This window comes from Canis lupus, chromosome 24 (assembly GCF_003254725.2).
Source record: "Canis lupus dingo isolate Sandy chromosome 24, ASM325472v2, whole genome shotgun sequence".
In the NCBI taxonomy this organism is placed as follows: domain Eukaryota; kingdom Metazoa; phylum Chordata; class Mammalia; order Carnivora; family Canidae; genus Canis; species Canis lupus.
Window position 1 is genome coordinate 42,695,586 of NC_064266.1, and position 16,519 is coordinate 42,712,104.

A 16,519-nucleotide genomic window follows, 5' to 3' on the forward strand; every position below is an offset into this window, starting at 1 on the left:
AGTTTGCTTCCTGGTTAACAAGCAGCCCATGCAGGCGGCCCTGTCTGGCCTCCCGGCCGCACACCAAGGAATTAGGAATTGGCACTGTCTGAAATTTATGAAAATCTAATCTTGTTAGACCTGCCTGGATGAGACCCACTGGGGCGGGCTTCATTGTCATTCAGCAGAGCCCCGGCCTGCCTGGGGTTCCAGCCACATCATTACGGCCCCCCCTCCCCCCACCCTGCATTTGAATAAGAACCCAGCTCCCTCCCCACCTAGGATGTCAAATAAAATTGAACCAGACGTCAAAGGAATAACTTTCTGATCACTCCTGGTGCCGTTTCAAACACCCCCAACGGCACATTTATTTCTTAGGGTAAGACCATTTATAGGGGAAAGAAAAAAAAATGAATCTGTCTTTCTTTTGAGGTTTGAGAGGTGGGCAGCAAATCTAGGCCAGTATTCTCATTTTTAAAAACAGACCGAACCGCTTACTAAGTGCCTACTCGGTGCCAAGCACGCGGTTGGGTGTCTGGCACCCGCTACCTGAACATGTAAGCCCTGCGATACTGTCTGGTGTTGTCTGGTGGCCTCAAGAAAAAAGTCACATGCTGGCTAGCGAGGGGGTGAGGACTGAGGCTCCCTGCCCTGCCGGTCACGGTAAAATCCCAGGGAACACGTTAAGAACGTGTTTGGTCCAAAGGCCCCTGGGTTCGAGTACCAGCCTTGCCACATACTGTGACCCTAGGCCTATCACTCAGAGATAAAGAGAGGGGTAGCCTCGTCCCTCCTTCCCATGGCTGCGGTGAGAATCACCTCAGCTAATTTGGAGCCAGGAAGGAATCCCTGGGACCAGGACCTGCAGGCCCAGCACAGTGCCTGCCCCAGTCTCCTCACACACACCTGGCCTGGGGCACCCTGAATCCATAGCGGCTGTGGGTCAACCAGGTGGGTGTCCTCCCTGGGTGTCCCCCACCCCCACCCCCCCAGCCACCAGCGCTGTAGCTACTGGACGGTACAAACTGGAAACACTTCCGTAGAGTCAAACTCACAAGCTCTCAAAACTTTCAAGTGTGAACACTTGACCTGGCATGTCAGCTTCCGGGCACGGATCTCCACGTGCATTTCTGCTGGGCCTCTCCCTCGCACTCACAGGGCTGTAATCACGGGTTCTGTAAAAGGACCAAGCACAGCCCCACCTCAGGGCCTTTGCATGTGCCCTCCCTTCTGCCTGGGATGATCTTTCCCCCATGCACATGCCTGCCCCCTCCCTTACCTTTCAGCCTCTGTTGCAACGTCCCTTCCTCAGGGGAAGGGTGCTCTGCCCCAAGCCCCAGGACCCTATGTCCTGTGCCTGCTTTCCTTTCCCCAAAGCACTCCTCTGGAATGCTATTTGTGACCTCTGTAACCATTTACTTCCTGCCTCTCCCTACTAGAAGGTCAGTGGCACCGGAGGTGACTCTGCTTCTCCTATGTCCCTGGCACCTTCCCGTGATAGCACACATGAGGAATATGCTGAATAGATGATCACGTTTGTTCTCGTGTGCACAGATGCGTGTCAAGAAGGCCCACTGCAGGTTTGCGCAGAAGGGCAAAAAAATCACCGGGAACCACCTAAACGGCCCCCAGAGGGGCCGACACAACCCAGGAAGCCACAGCCAGCACATCTGTATGTATTGGCACCAAAGACGCCCGGATGAGAGAAAGAGGAGAAGCCACCAGCTAGGACAAGTCTGTTTTTGTTTAAAAGATAAGAAACATAGATATTTTAAAATAAAAGTAAATCGGAGCCCCTGGGTGGCTCAGTCATTCAAGCATCTGCCTTGGCTTCAGGTCATGATCTCAGGGTCTTGGGATCAAGTCAGGCTCCCTGCTCAGTGGGAGGGTCTGCTTGTCCCTCTCCCCCTCTGCCTGCCGCTCCCCCTGCTTGTATGCTCTCTGAGTGTCTCTCTGTCAAGTACATAGAATCTTTAAAATAAAAGTGACTTTTGGGATGCACAGCTATGGGTGACTATCTGTGTCTTCACAGACCGGGGACCAGCAGGCCACCTGCAAAATGAAACGGACTGGCATGGTGACCCTGGGAAGGACCCACAGAGGGGGCGAGGGGGGAGTCTAGAGCTGAGCCCTGCACGCCCATCCTGAGACACAGTTGGCCAGAGGGCAGCCAGAAGGTGAGAGTCGGTGGGGGACAGCTGCGTGTTCCGGAGCCTGGTGGGGGTGGCGGTGGGGGTGGGGGTGATGGCGGGGGGACATGCCCGGCAGGGAAGTGTGTGCAGGTGCACATATGACCAGGGAGGGAGGGAGCCAGTCAGCCGGGTGGGGGAAGGCCGGAGGTAGCCTCCAGGCCGAGGGAATGGTGTCAGCCTGGACCATCTCTTGTCTCAACAATACACGTGCCAAAAGGACACTGGTCCCTGGAGTGGCCACCAGTTCCGTCCACATACCCCGCTGTGGGTATGTCTCCTTTTCACTGGGAAGGCATCTTGTCCTAGTTTGTGAAGGATCACTCAGGTGAGGGGACAAAGTGCTTCTGCACTTTGAGCAGCAGCTCAAAGCAGCAGAACTGCGAGGAACTTCACCTGTTTCTGGGGCTTCGCCCCACGCATCCCTGGGTCACCTTTTGGGGGTTGCCTTGGAGAGGCTGCAGCTGCCCAACGGGCGAGCCCAGGGCTGAGAGCAGGGGAACAGGCCGTGAGCTGAGAACCCCAGGGACAGCAGAACCTCCTGACCCGCGGCTCCTTCACTCAGAAAAGACAAAGCCGTGCCTTTTATCTTCCTTTGCTATTAACCAAATGGAAAGAACTAATGAGATTTTTTTTTCTATTGTCACTGACATCGAACATCTTTAAACACCCACTGTCAGCAAAATATCAATCACCGTTCGAGAGTTATTGGCAGAATGGAGTGGATTCACGGGGAGAGACCCGTTTCTGCCACTGGACATGTTGGAGGTGCCAGGGAAAGTTATTTAAAATAAATCAAACGCGTCTTGTTAATTGAGGAGAACAGGAAACAAATGGGGAGTGGGTCGCACGGGTGAGTGAGTCTGTGTGCCGGTGGTTGTGCTGCTGGCCATAATCTTCTCGGAGGGCATTTTGGCAATACCCATCAAAATTAAAAATGCGAGCTACCCTGCAACCCAGCAATTTTAACTTCCAGGATCGAGTCCAACGGAAACATTCACAGAAACCCTGAAAGCATATATGTATGAGGTTATCTCTGCAGGGTATTTTTTTTTAAAGGTAAATAATCAGAGAGCACCTAAATCCCCCTAAACAAACCCCGGTACATCACATTATGGAATGCAATGGGGCCATTCAAAATACACCTCAATCGACCAGAAGGTTTCTCAACCTTGGCATTATGACGTCTTGAGCTGGATAATTCTCTGCCGTGGGGGCCGTTCTGGGCATCGGAGCAACCCTGGCCCGCACCCGCTGGATGCCAGTCACACCATCACCTCTAAGTTGTCACAACTAAAAATGTCTCCAGACATCACCCGATGTCCCCTGGGGGTGGGGGGTGGGAGGCAGAGCACCCCTGGCTGAGGACTACTGGTCTAGGTCTGATGTTGGAGGGACGTTCACAATTATTCTCGAGCAGGAATAACGAAACTGGAACAGCGCATATAATGCGGACCCATTTTCATTGCAAAAATGAGGATAATCATCAAATTGTCAACAGGACTACTTCTGGAGGAGGAAGACTATGCTTTTTTTTTACTCTCTGTGTCCGTATATTGTTGGCATTTTTATGGCAAATGTTGACCGTTCTAATTCTTAAAATCTTCACACACAACAACAATTCAGGCACGTGCGTGCCTGTGGGTGTGTGTTGCCGAGAGAGGCTGACAAGGCCACTCACGCCTGCCCTCGCCACTTGGGAGGCACCGTGTGCTCCTTGAAAACCAGCAGATGTTTCTCTCAATTACCAATTTTCAAGAGCCTGGTGTTTCCCGACGGGAGCCGGGACGGCAGCCCCAGGAGAAGGGAAGTGAGCCCAGAAGTGAGCCCAGGCTCCCTCTCCAAGCCTCTCGGACAAAACCGTCCGGGAGCGGCAATGCGGGTGCGTATTTAGCCACTTGTCACGGGCGCTTCTGTCACCCCGGCCGCGTGCCGGGGGCCCCATCGGACGCGGCCACCGCGCTGACCCGGGGCCTGGGCAGGGAGGTGGCCTGATGACCAAGGTCAAGCCCAGGTCTGGCCGCCCCAGGGCGACTTCCACATCCTACCACGATGCCGCTAGCCCAGGCCACGGTCACGCGGGACTCCGGCTCCGAGGACAGAGCATCCCCCTGACTGGCTTCTCTCCCTGGCGTCCGGGCCACCGCGGTTCTCAGGCAGCAAAGAAACTAGAGGCCACGCACCAAGGAGCCGGGTAGCCCCGGGTGTGGACCTAGACACCACACACACGTCTCTGGGCTCTTTCCTCCCCCTTCAGCCCCCTCACCGCCATATGGGGCCTCATTCCTGGAACCAACCTGGGGGTTGAATTCCCCAGAATACTGGCCCCCGTGGTGCCAGGCTCCCGGTGAACCCTGCAGGAGACAGCTGCCGCAGGGGCTGTTCCTAACCCAAGAGCCTGTGGAGCAGGCGGGGCTCAGCGACCTCCCCAAATCCCCTGGGTCAGAAGGGGCCTCCTCGGGCCACGGACCGGATGTCTCCCCCCAACCCTATGTCCATGCTTTCACTCCCTGTATTTGGAGGTGGGTCTCTCAGGACGTAAGGAAGGTTACGGGGAGTCGTAAGGGTGGGGCCCTGGGTTTATAGGATTAGTGTCCTCATAAGAGACAGCGGAGGGGATCCCTGGGTGGCTCAGTGGTTTGGCACCTGCCTTTGACCCAGAGCGCGATCCTGGGGTCCCGGGATCGAGTCCCGTGTTGGGCTCCCTGCATGGAGCCTGCTTCTCCCTCGGCCTGTGTCTCTGTTTCTCTCTCTGTCTCTCACTCTGTGTCTCTCATGAATAAATAAAATCTTTAAAAAAAATAAAAAAAGAAGAGACAGCGGAGAGCTCAGCTCCTCTCCCTCCCACTCACATGGGGGAGGCGGCCACCCGCCCACCAGGAAGAACGCTCTCCCCATCAACTGAACTTGGTGACCCCTTGAACTTGGACTTCGAGCCTCCAGAACAGAAAGAGAAGAAATTTCTGTTCTTTAGGCCCCTGGACTATGGCTATTTTGTTAGAGCGACTCCGGCCGACTAGGACACCTTGACCACCTAGAGGAGCCGAGTGCAGGGAACTCAGCCACCAGTTGTGCAGGCGCCTGTCCAAGGTGGGGGTAAGGACCTAGGGAGGGAGACACAGTCCCACATGCACCCCCTTCAGGACAGGACGGCCCGCAGCCGGGCCTCGGTCTCCAGGCACGACAGCAGGGGCTTCTCCCATTCGTTCACTCGAGCAGCACACACTCCCCGGCCCCCACCATGTGCCAGGGCCACCTGGAGCCGAGGTTCTCCAGGGCCGCAGGCATCTCAAATCCCACCGTGATGTGTCCTTTCTGAGGCAGAACAATTTGATTCTGTGCTCCCCGAAACCTGGCTGGATCTGTATGTGGGACAGATGGACGCAGACCCAGAAAGCCCTTCTAAGTGAAGGCCTGCCAGGAGGGCACACACCTGCTGTGCTTCCTGCCCCTTCCAGAGGCTCTCCGGGGTGGCCCTGGTCTTATGTCCTCCTATTTTAAGGACGAGGGATCTGAGGCTGGGAGAGACAGAGCCACATGCCCAGTGCGCACAGGTTTGTGTGACAGGGCCCGGGACACTGAAGCTTGGTGTCCTAACTACTCTTCCCCTGTCGGAGCCAACAAGAGAGTCAGTACGACAGCCACAACCTCAAACCGCCACCTCCTGGCAGCCCCGCCGCCCTTCACTCCCTCCGGCATCTGGTCATCTCTGAGAAGGGGCAGCTCGACGGCAGAGGCCTGAGACCAGCAGAAGCCAGGCTGGCCTTGGAAGGTCACTAACTTGCTGGTTGCAGGAGAGACCCTGGCACGGGACGAGGCATTCCTTGACGCCAGATTGTTTTGAAGCCTCGCAGGGGAGGTTCGAGGAAACAAGGCTGGACCCGCAGACAGTGGGCCACTGCATGGACCCTGGCTGGGCAGGGCCTGAGCCTGGGAGGCGCTCAGGTGGGGAGTGACGTCACCCCTGCAGGGCCACCCCACCCCACTCCCCCCGCCCCCTGCCCCAAGCAGGTGAGACAGAAAGAAAGTCAGTCCCTGCTTCTCCGCGAGGGTCCGGGAGTCTGGGTGTCTGGGGGTGTCTGTGTGTCTACCTCCCACCTATGATCATCTGTGTGCTTGTGTCTCAGGATATTGTCTCTGTTTCTGGGTGTTTCCTGCCTGTGTGTGTGTGTGTGTGTGTGTGTGTGTGTGTGTGCACGAGAGACAGAGACAGAGAGACAGAGAGAGAGAGAGGCTGACCGTGGTCTAAATCTGCTGAATCTTTCCCCGTGACTCTGAACGAGCTCTTACTCTTTTTCCGACGACAGTCGAAACACATTCCCAGCGGGCAGTTACGAGCCTCCCAGACGCCTCTTCTGGTCCCCGCCCCACAGGCAAGGCTATCTCAGCCTTCAGCAGCGTTTCCTTTTGAAACAGCATCTTCCAGAAGCAGAAAACCCCAACGGCTGGGAAGACCGAGGTCCTGAGCAACTGCTCTCTGAAGGAGGAGCTCAGGGAGGTGCTCCTTTTCTGCACTCCGAGATGGGGACGTGGCAAGGCCGTGGGAGGCCAGGCGCCCGGCTCTGGATTCGAATCCAGACGCGGCCACATCCTGTACATGTGACCTCAGGCAGTCACTTGGCCCACTTTCCTTAGTTTCCCCGTCATAAGGATGGATCAGTAATGTGTAGCGGCCCAGGACAGCTGGCATTAGCTGAGCTAGGAGAGATCCACTAGTTCTCTCAGCGCTGGCCAGCACCCAGCAAGGGCCTCACAAATGGGGGCCATCATTCGATTAAAAAGCAGGCGACTCACCTGACCGGGCAGGGCATGAGGGGTACAAAGATGTCAGTGCTCGTTTATTAAATGATCTGGAGTGGCTGACACTGAGCACGTAAATTCAATTTGCATGATGACAGCTAGTGTGGAGACAGGGAGAGGAGAAACAACAAGAGAAATCCACTGGGGGACACACATACGTGGGAGCCCAGACACCCAAGGGGGGTGGCTGGCTGGGGTCCTGCCCTCGCAGGGCAGCGCTGGGGGACACCCAGGAGTCATCCCTCAAGACCAAAGGGTTTGCCTACATGTCCTCCTCATATCCCCGCTTCCTCCATGGCACATGGACTCCCCTCCCCAGTCTATTCTGCACCCAGCAGCCAGAACAATTTTTAAAAACATGGATTGAATCACTGACTCACGCTCAGATTAAAACCCTACGAGGCCTGCTCAACCTCTTCTCTGTACCTCCCACCTCCTTCCCTCGTTCACCACACTCCAGCCATACTGGCGTCTTCCCTGTTCCCACCCCAGGACCTTTGCACATGTGGTCTTGTCCCGGGATCTTCGCACAGCCTTCCGCATTACCACGTCAGGGAGGCCTCCCAGCTGCCCCATCCCAAATACGCTGCACCTCTGACCTCTGCATCCCCTGATGGCCTGTGTCGGCCACGAGGGGCAACGCAGTGTACTGACAAAGGCCTGGATTTTCCTGGCTCGTCTTGTTCTGGCTCTCTGTGCCTCTGCTTCTTTATCTGCACCATGGGGCGAAGGACAGCCCCATGTCACAGGCCTGTTGGAGGATCGCAAGATACCCAGAGAGCTCATGGCTCGAAGGGAAGCACTGTGTGAGGGTCGGCGGCTAGAAGTGCCTAGCTCCTTTATTACAGCATCTGTCTATCTGTTGCCGATTTCAACTCACCAGCAAGGGAGCCCGTGAGAAGGCCCCTGCCGACCCCAGTCTTACCGCATCCCTGGTGGCTAACGCCGGCCTGGCACAGGGCACGGCCCACAAGTGACCACCTGAAGCAGGAAGGCATTCATGTCCAAGGCTGTCCTGCAGGAGTCTCGCAGCTCTCCCCCGAGGCCGGAGGACACAGGGGAGTTGATGGAAAGGGAAGGATCTTTCACAAAACTAAACACACAACCACCGGATGACCCGGCTGCACTCCTGGGCTTCGATCCCAAAGAAATGAAGACTCACTTTTGCATGAAGATTAGTGCGTGACTGTTCACAGCCCCAACCTGGAGGCACCCCAGGTGCTCTTCAACAGGTGAATGCTTAAACTCACCATGGTGCGTCCACCTCCCAGAAGGCTATTTGCAAGGAAAAGGAGCAAACTGTTGGTACACAAAACCACCTGGATGCATCGTCAGAGAATCGAGTGAAGAAAGGTCGCATGCTGTATGGCTCCATTTATGTAACACTTTCAAAGTCACAAAATTAAAGAGACAAACAGACGACAGGTTGCCACCAGGGGTTACAGAGGCAGCGGGTGGGAGGTGGATGTGGCCACAAAGGGAGGGGCGAGGGGGTCCTCCTGATGGGACTGTTTTGTGTCTGGACGGGGGGGGGGGGGCTTGCACAAACCTCCACATGTGATAAAACTGCGCAGAGCTAAACGCATGCAAGCACACGCACACATGTACCCACAAATACACACTCGCTCTGATGTGCGCACGTCAGCTGGGGACATCTGAGGGAGGTCGATGGGTTGTACCAAATGTTGGTCTGCAGGCTGTGGCACTGTACTATAGCGGCATAAGTCATCACCACCGGGGGAGGCTGTGTGCCGTGGACACGAGCTCTCTATTATTTCTTGCAAATGTTGCAAATCTATAATTGTATCAAAACAAAAAAAGTTCTTTTTTTAAAAGGGAAAAGTATGGGGGCGTCCTGTCCCTTGGGGCTGTAGCATTGGGTCGCCCTGGCAGAGGGCAAGGCCGGCAGCCCCAAGTGATGATCCCTGGGGCACAGCCCAGGCCTGGCACTAGGAGGGTGCTCTGCTGCAGTGGGGCGGCGGGGGGGGGGGGGCAGGAGCCGAAACAGAAGCCGCCTCCCCTCTCCCGCTCACAGCATCTGCCATCTGGCTGCTGCAGCCAGCCAAATGAAACCATCTCTCGGCTGTCATCTTTCAACTTGCAGGTCTGGCTCCCAGGTTTGAGGATTACGTTCGAAACATGCCATTTAAAATTTAGAAATGAAGAAAGAAGAATTTAAGTAACCTCTAGGTGCCGGCTGCTAGCGGCTTCCCCCTAGCAAAGGGCAAGGAAGTGCTGGCTTCTCTCCCAAGGCAGGGACAGCAGCTTGGGTTCCCCCAACATAAAGTATCACTGCACCCCCCAAACGATCAAATGTCCCCAATACAAGTCCTCAGCGGGTCACTGGTGTCCCCGAGGTAAAGTATCATGGTAAAGTGTCACCGTACAGCCAGCGACCGTGACTGCTGCAGGGACCGTGACTCAGGCCCAGCCACAGGGACCTTCCAATGACATGGGCATCTCTGAAGATACCTGAGTGTCCTCCTTCCAAAGACGCTCACCTGTCTGCTCAGGAACCCTGAACTGAGGCTGCAGCTGGTCCTGCAAGGAATGTGGGTCCCTCCACATGAGACGAGGCCATATCAGCCCTGTGCTAGCTCAGCAGAAGCCAACCTCTGGCCCCATGGGGCTCCTGCCACCTGGGGGGACCCAAAGCTGGGCCGGCAACCATGCAAATGAGCACCCACAGCTCCCCATGCTATGCAGAGAACATAGGAGGGTGGTGAGCCGAGTAATCAGGGAGGACGGTCCCTTGGATGGGCGTCAGGACCACCTGCCTGAGACCTGACAGGTGAGGACAGCTGGGGGAAGACGGCACGGAGCTGAACGGCTGACCTGTGCAAATGCCCCGAGGTGGGAACGTGTGTCACCTTCAAGGACAAGAAACACAGATGGAATGCGGGTCTGATGAGGGGTGAGCTGCTGGGGGCCTGGCAGACGCATGTAAGACCCCCGGCGCTGGCTGTGTGCACAGAGGCAGCACGGAAAATGCGAGTTTGAAGACGATTCGGGTACCACTCTCCACGCGACGGTGCAAACGAGCCCACGTGTCAGAGCTGTCATGGGAGCCCCGCGTCCCCCATGTCCAACAGACCAAGTCAATGTCTTGCAGGGGTGCATCCACGACCTGCACCTCTGTCGGGCTTTCACTCCTTTAGCAGACAAACCGCTTGTTCAAGTAAACTCTTAGCCGACGTCCCAGATGTAAAAACAAATGCTGGAACCTAATATTTAACTGATTATGGTGCAAAAGACGAAGAGGGTAGGACACTCGACACCTGGAGTGGTTCAGAGACACCCCCACCTCACCCCCCGACCCCCGCCTGGAAGCCTGAATGCGCCGAGGGGAAGGAGCAAGCCTCCTGGACGGGAGAGCCCCAGCGTGGGTCGCATGCAGGAAGGGTGGACCGGAGAAGAGAAAGTCACCCTGGCAAAGCGGGGAGCCGGCACCGGCCTCCCGGTCTTCGGGGCACAGGCCGGCCACAGTGGTGTGCATGGTCAGGGTCGGGGGGAGGCACCACCACAGAGGCTGAGCGCCAGGGCCTGCCCGTCCTCGCAAGGTGGTTCTAGCATGTAGCGTGGAGCCGGGCTCTCTTCCCACCGTAAACCCCAGGAGCCCGGACGGATGAGTGGACTGAATGACTCTTGCCCATCAGACAGGCCGGCGGGGAGGGTTTCAGCCGCTGGGCTCCACGGGGCTCCGAGAAGAGCTTCTGGTGCGTTCATCATTCAAGGTTCCCAACCAGCCACTGTGGGGACTCCTGTCATCACCTGCATTTGACAGACAAAGAGACACCAGGCCTCCCCGCACCCGTTCAGCTACCTCAAGGGCAGACCCTCCAGGTTAGAGCCATGGTTCTTACTGGGGACATTTTTGCCCACGAGGGACATCTGGCAGCACCCGGAGACGTCTGTGGTTGTTCCAGCTGGAAGGGGTCCTCCTGGCATCTAGTGGGACCAGGGATGCTGTTAAACATCCCACAGTGCCTGGGACACCCCACGGGCAAGAATGATCCCGCCCAGATGTCGACAGTGCTGAGGCTGAGGAGCCGTGGATGAAGTAGGCAGCAGGCGACCCCAAAAAGCACAGTGCCTGGCGCACAGTGGCTGCCCAAGAAGCGCCGCCAGGCACCAAGAGAGTCCTAATTAGGCCCCTGTACGGAGACAGCAGCAAAGACTTAAATCACACATGATCGGTTTGAAGAAAAATAAAACAACTCAGTCTAAAAACTGGATTTGAAAGCACAGAATTCAGGGAAAGGCACCGACTGTACATTTCCAAGGGCCGGAGCCGCCATAGCCAGCCTGATCACAGAAGCATCGCCTGCGCCAGGCACACAGTAGGTGCTTAACGAAGGCGTATGAAGAGAGTACGAGCGAGCGGGCAGGAACAGCAGCCGCTGTTTACAGGCCCGTCTCTGGAGGCAGGAGAAGGATGCCAAGCATCTGTGGGGTTCAGGTCAATGAGAAAAGAGGGGAGAAGGATTTCTGAAATGGGAGTATCCACCTGTAGGAAAACCAGGCTTTGCGACAACCTCCAGCTTCTGCCTTCTGTGCAAAGGGCGGTCACCATCTGAGAGCCCGTTCTCCCAAGCCCATGGGAGGCCTGGAGCTCGGGGGCCTCTGAATGATAAAGATGTGCCCCCTGACCGGCTGGGGAACTCTGCAAGGCTATCTTCACCGCCGGCTCTCTAGCTACAAGGCTTCCCCACAGCCCTGCGCCCGGGAGCCCCCACCACGTTCACCAGCTCATGGGCCAGTGGGACACACTCCATCCATTCGAGGTGAACAACCACAGGGGATAACGAGACACTGTAGCCTCCAGAAGTCCTCGCTGCCATGGGGATCTCCCAAGACCCCCCCCCACACACACACACAAACCAGCAACCTGCCCAAGACCATGAGGGCACCTGGACCCCAGCATGGGTCTCCTTCCTGCCAGGGCAATAAAGGGCCCTGATCCCCTAGACCCCCACTCTTATAATCTGCAGGTGAAAATGAGAGAGGTGGTCCAGGGTCTTCCCATCCTGAGCCACGATGACAAGGATACAATCTGCTCCCAGGTGGTCCCAGCAACGAGAAGCAAAAAGGCCCTCCCAGACCTTTCACCTTTTTTAAAAAAAATTATTTATTCATGAGACAGAGAGAGAGACAGAGAGACAGAGACATAGGCAGAGGGAGAAGCAGGCTCCATGCAGGGAGCCTGACGTGGGACTCGATCCCGGGTCTCCAGGATCACGCCCTGGGCTGAAGGCAGCACTAAACCAGAGCCACTAGGGCTGCCCACACCTTTTTTTTTTCCCAAAGAAATTTTATTCTCAGATAACTAGATTTACATACGTCATAAGAAATCGTACAGGAAGATCTCCAACAACTGAGCACCCCAGTTTCCCAATGGTAGCATCTTGCAAAATGGTGCCACTTGTGTCTGTTCCAGAAACTTCCACACTGTGCACTCAATTGCTGTTTTATAGACCAGGGGACGGAAGCCTGGGCAGCCCCTCCTCCAGGACCACAGCCAGAGGAGCTGCGCCCCTCTCAACTCCCCTCCCCGAGATTGTCCGACCCCGAGCTTCCCGCTGTTTGCATCCCACCCCTCAAGTCTTGGGCATGTGTTAGCCCTCGAGGACCTTTGGGATCATGACCCCCTGCATTACATGCACCCCCTGGCTCACTGAAGTGACCCTGTCTCTCCTCCTCCTCCCTGGCATCACCAGCATCTGCAACCACATCCTCTGTCTGTTCCCCACTAGGGTCTGAGCTCCGGGAGCGCAAGCATCTCCAGTGCCCCCAGCTCCTCCAGTAGGAAAACAGGAGCTCTGCTATCTGAGTGATGAACAGGTAATGGCTCTTCCCCATGCAGGGCCCATATCCCTGTTTATGCAGCTACAATGAGCTGGAGATTACGACAGCTGTGCTCGGGGATGAAGGCTCGAGCAGAATCTGGACAGGTCGAGTCATTTCTGGGCCTTGCCTCCAAGGCAGGGCCCCACCTCCACCATCAAGTCACCACGTGGCTTCAGGCAAGCTGCTTTTCTCCCAGCCTCGGTGTTCTCATCTCTAAAATGGGGGGAGGGGGGATGACTCCCAAATTCCCTTGCAAACCAAAGCACAAGCTCCCACTGACTAGGGACCCAGGTCCTGGGTCTTCCTGGAGCATCAGGGGAGCCAGCTGCTTGCCCGGGGGGTGTGGGGGTGGGGGTGCGGAATGTCTCTAAGTCCAGCCACCAACTGCCCCCCTGACAAATGATGGGAAACAGAACGCCTCGGCCAATAGCCCCCCACATTTGGAAGACGAGAGGAAAGGACCCACCGATGAGGTGAAGCACAAGGTGCTCTGACTGGCTGGGGCCCCCAACTTCTCCCTGTTTAAAATTAAAAAACAAAACAAAACACACATCCTTGCAAGAGCACCCATGATCTATGGAGAGCCCACGGTCCCAGTCCCAGCCGCCAGCAGAAACGAACTCATCCTGGAGGAAAGAAAGTTCAACTGACGAACTATAAATATTTCTGCTAAATGCTGCCGGGAGTGGGGCTTTCTGCATGAGCGGGCCCCACTGAAAAGGAAGGCGGCTCACCAGATTTGTTTCGAATTATGAAAATAGATGTTGTCTCCTCGCCACATCTGTTTTGCCTGACAAATGAGCAGCAATTCGCCTCCTAAAGAAGGCAGCACACCAAGGCCGCCTTGAAACCCCGGCCTCTCCAACTCTTCAGAGGAGGGAGAAATAAGGTCAGGCCTCCCAGACTGGAGCTCTGAAAAGTCGACTTTAAAATCCCATCTCTCAAGCTGCGGGCTCTTAGGGCGTCTGGGCCACGCACACGCTCCAGCGGAGCTTGCAAAGGCTCACGTGTCCCTGCACGAACCGAAGCTGCTCTTATCCGGGGGCAGGGGGTCCTCCGCTGTTCTTTAAGAAGATTGGGGGACGTGATCGATTATTTAAAAATGCAGGAAAAAAAAAAGCCCCCAAGACTCAACCCAAGAGCGCATTCCTAATACGCTGGGAAAGGACAATTTCTGGAGGGGAATATCAATGCTGGTGCCACTCATCTCTCTACGCCACGCTGGCTTGGTGACTGGGTTAATATAATCATCTGCCTTTAATTACCCCAACACAGACCCAGCCACAGACGCGGCTGCCCGCCCTCGAGGCCCGTTCTCCCGGGGGCACCTGGCGGGGGCACCTGGCGGAGGGAGCGGGGCCAGCGGACTGTCTGCGCGCGTCACAAACTTGGTGATGCTGCTCTGGTCTCTCTCTCCCTCTCTTTTAAAGAAAGACCTCCTTTTCTTCAGTTTGGATTTTTCTCCTTAAAGATGGACATGCTGGCCTTGGGAGGGTGGGGAGGTGGAGGGTGAGTTCGGAGACATGACACACTCAGGCACCCGACCTCTGCCTTCCAGGGAGAAGGAATGATAGGTTCTGGGTGGGGGGACGAGGAAGAGCCCACAGCTCCCTGTCTCTCCCCGCAGCCCATTGTGTCGCTGCCCAAACAAAGCCGGTAATAGTAACAGACCCGTGCGGGCACAATGGGAACAGCGGCGCAACACACTGCTCCTGCCCTGTGGGTGCGATCCGTCTGCGGAGCAGAAATCAAAGAAATAAAAGGATGGGGCCAAGAAGCCCAGCGCGCTGAGACGTGTTTTCCCCGTGTCCTATCTCCTGCAGACGAAATGCCCAATCCCCCAGCCCCCCACCCCCAAGGAAGCAGATTGATACGCTGGATTTGCTTGGCCTGGCAGAAATGAGATGCAGTTTCGGGATCCCAGGAGACATCTGGTCGGCTGCCCGCCCCCAACCCTCTCCCCACCTTTTGTGCCTCCTACCATGTAAAACCCTGCGGCAGATTGATGACTGCTGGGCGGAGGGTGGAAATTTATGGCTTTGCAGCCGGGTCAACAGCAATGACAATAGTTTTCAGGGGGCTGGGGGGGGTGTAGGGCACGCAGCCTCCATGCCTCTCCATCCTGCGGCCCCCACTTCAGAAGGGGGAGTGCTGCTGTCTGCCCCCTCCCAGCGGCCCTAACATAACGGGACCGTAACTCAACTCAATTTCCTAAATCCACTGGCTTTGTGGCCGCCTCCAGGGGAGGGAGGAAGCTGAGCAGCCTCCCCCACACATCACCGAGTCGGGAGAAAGCCCAGAGTGGCCCACTTTCCTGGTGGCGGGCAGGACAATGCCGTTTGCAGGGATGTTCCTCCAGGGATGGCAGCGATGAGTGGCGGAGGGGCTGGGGGGGGCCGGCGCCCCCACCCTCTGCCCCCTTTTCACCCCACAACAATCACCTAGTTGCTATGGCAACAAGGTTAATGAATGCATCTGTTGGGTGTAACTACAAGGTGGGACCCATTCAAGGTGCCCTGATATTTCCATCCTTAAAAAGCCAACCTCCGGCGTTTTATTTGCCTACGTGTGCCACCAAAAGAAAAGGAAAAAAAAATATGCAAAAGTGATAAGAAGTAGAGAAAGTTGTGGGCAGGGGCCGCAGGGGGTTTCTGGCCGCCCGCACAGGGGAGGACGCACGCCTGGAATGTCACTTTCTCTCTCTTTTTTGGTGATGGTATAAAATTAGCACAGTCAAGTAAATGTGTTATAAACACAAAGACGCTGCCGGGAGGCGAAGTGCCTCCGTTTCAGGGAGGGAAGAATCGAGGAGAACAGTTTGGGGGGGAAGGGGGCGGGCGGTCAAACGGCCGGAGGGGGTGGCGGCCGCAACCTGCCCACTTAGTGTCCCGTAACCAGAGGGAAAAGCCATTTCCCTGCGAACGTCCATCTGCAGGGCGTCTAGACAGTCATAAAGAGGACAATTAAAGAAAGAAAGAAAAAAAAAAAAAGCTGCAAGCCGCGGTCACCCTGCGTCTCCTCCTCGCCAGGGCATCGGCTGCAACCTGCGAGAACTGCCCGAACAGGCGAAAAATTATATAAAACAAGAAAAGCCAGTGTGGGCTAGGGGGAGGCTGGGGCAGTCTGGGCCGAAAACAGTTTATGAGCAAGTGTTTTGAAATTCTGCTTTAAATAAGCCGGTAAATGAATTCAACCTTGTCAGATCTCTCTCCCTCACGCAGACCAAATATCCCGCTGGCGTGCTGTCTAGACACAGATAACAAAGGACTTTTTACAGCGCCCAGAGACGCGCTGACAAAGTAGCCAGTTAAAGATGCAGTGCTGCTTTCTCCGTCTAAAACGATTTGTCAGATGGACTTAAATGAAAATGCTAAGTTATCGGTCTGGTTTGGGGTCTGCCGGTGGACGGGGCCGGGTGGGGGGGACGTCGGGGGGCCGGCCGCTCCGGAGGAGTAGAAAACGAATCCTCCCTGATTGGGCTACGCTCCAGGCTGCTCCGGGCCTGTACGTGGCTGGCCGGCAGATAATTCTCGCCCTTGTTCTGAGACGCCGACACTAGCAGGTTCCCAACACCTGGGGCGGGCCATTTCTCCGCAGCGCTGTTCATTTAAAGGGGGTGGCAAAAGGGTTAAAATAAGATGCGTGGCGGGGGGTGGGGCAGGGCAGAAATTCGGTGTCACCTGCGACTAATGTTTTGCAGGAGG

At 56.1% G+C, this 16,519-nt stretch overlaps 1 protein-coding gene across 7 annotated transcripts in view; it reads right to left on the minus strand.

The window, feature by feature from the left end:
- Nucleotides 1-16,519, minus strand: part of PMEPA1 (prostate transmembrane protein, androgen induced 1) — a 56,851-nt gene that overhangs the window by 16,958 nt on the left and 23,374 nt on the right. The window contains exon 1 of one of the 7 annotated variants that reach the window (XM_025470505.3): nucleotides 15,019-15,185. The exons of 5 other annotated variants lie outside the window; for them this stretch is intronic. Coding sequence is in view for 1 of the 2 variants with exons in the window: in XM_035705577.2 (XP_035561470.1) it covers nucleotides 1,035-1,107 (73 nt within the window). In the remaining variant the exon portion in view is untranslated. Of the gene's footprint in view, nucleotides 1-1,034; nucleotides 1,130-15,018; nucleotides 15,186-16,519 lie in introns of those variants that run through there. One more of the 7 variants, XM_035705577.2, reaches the window with a different exon arrangement.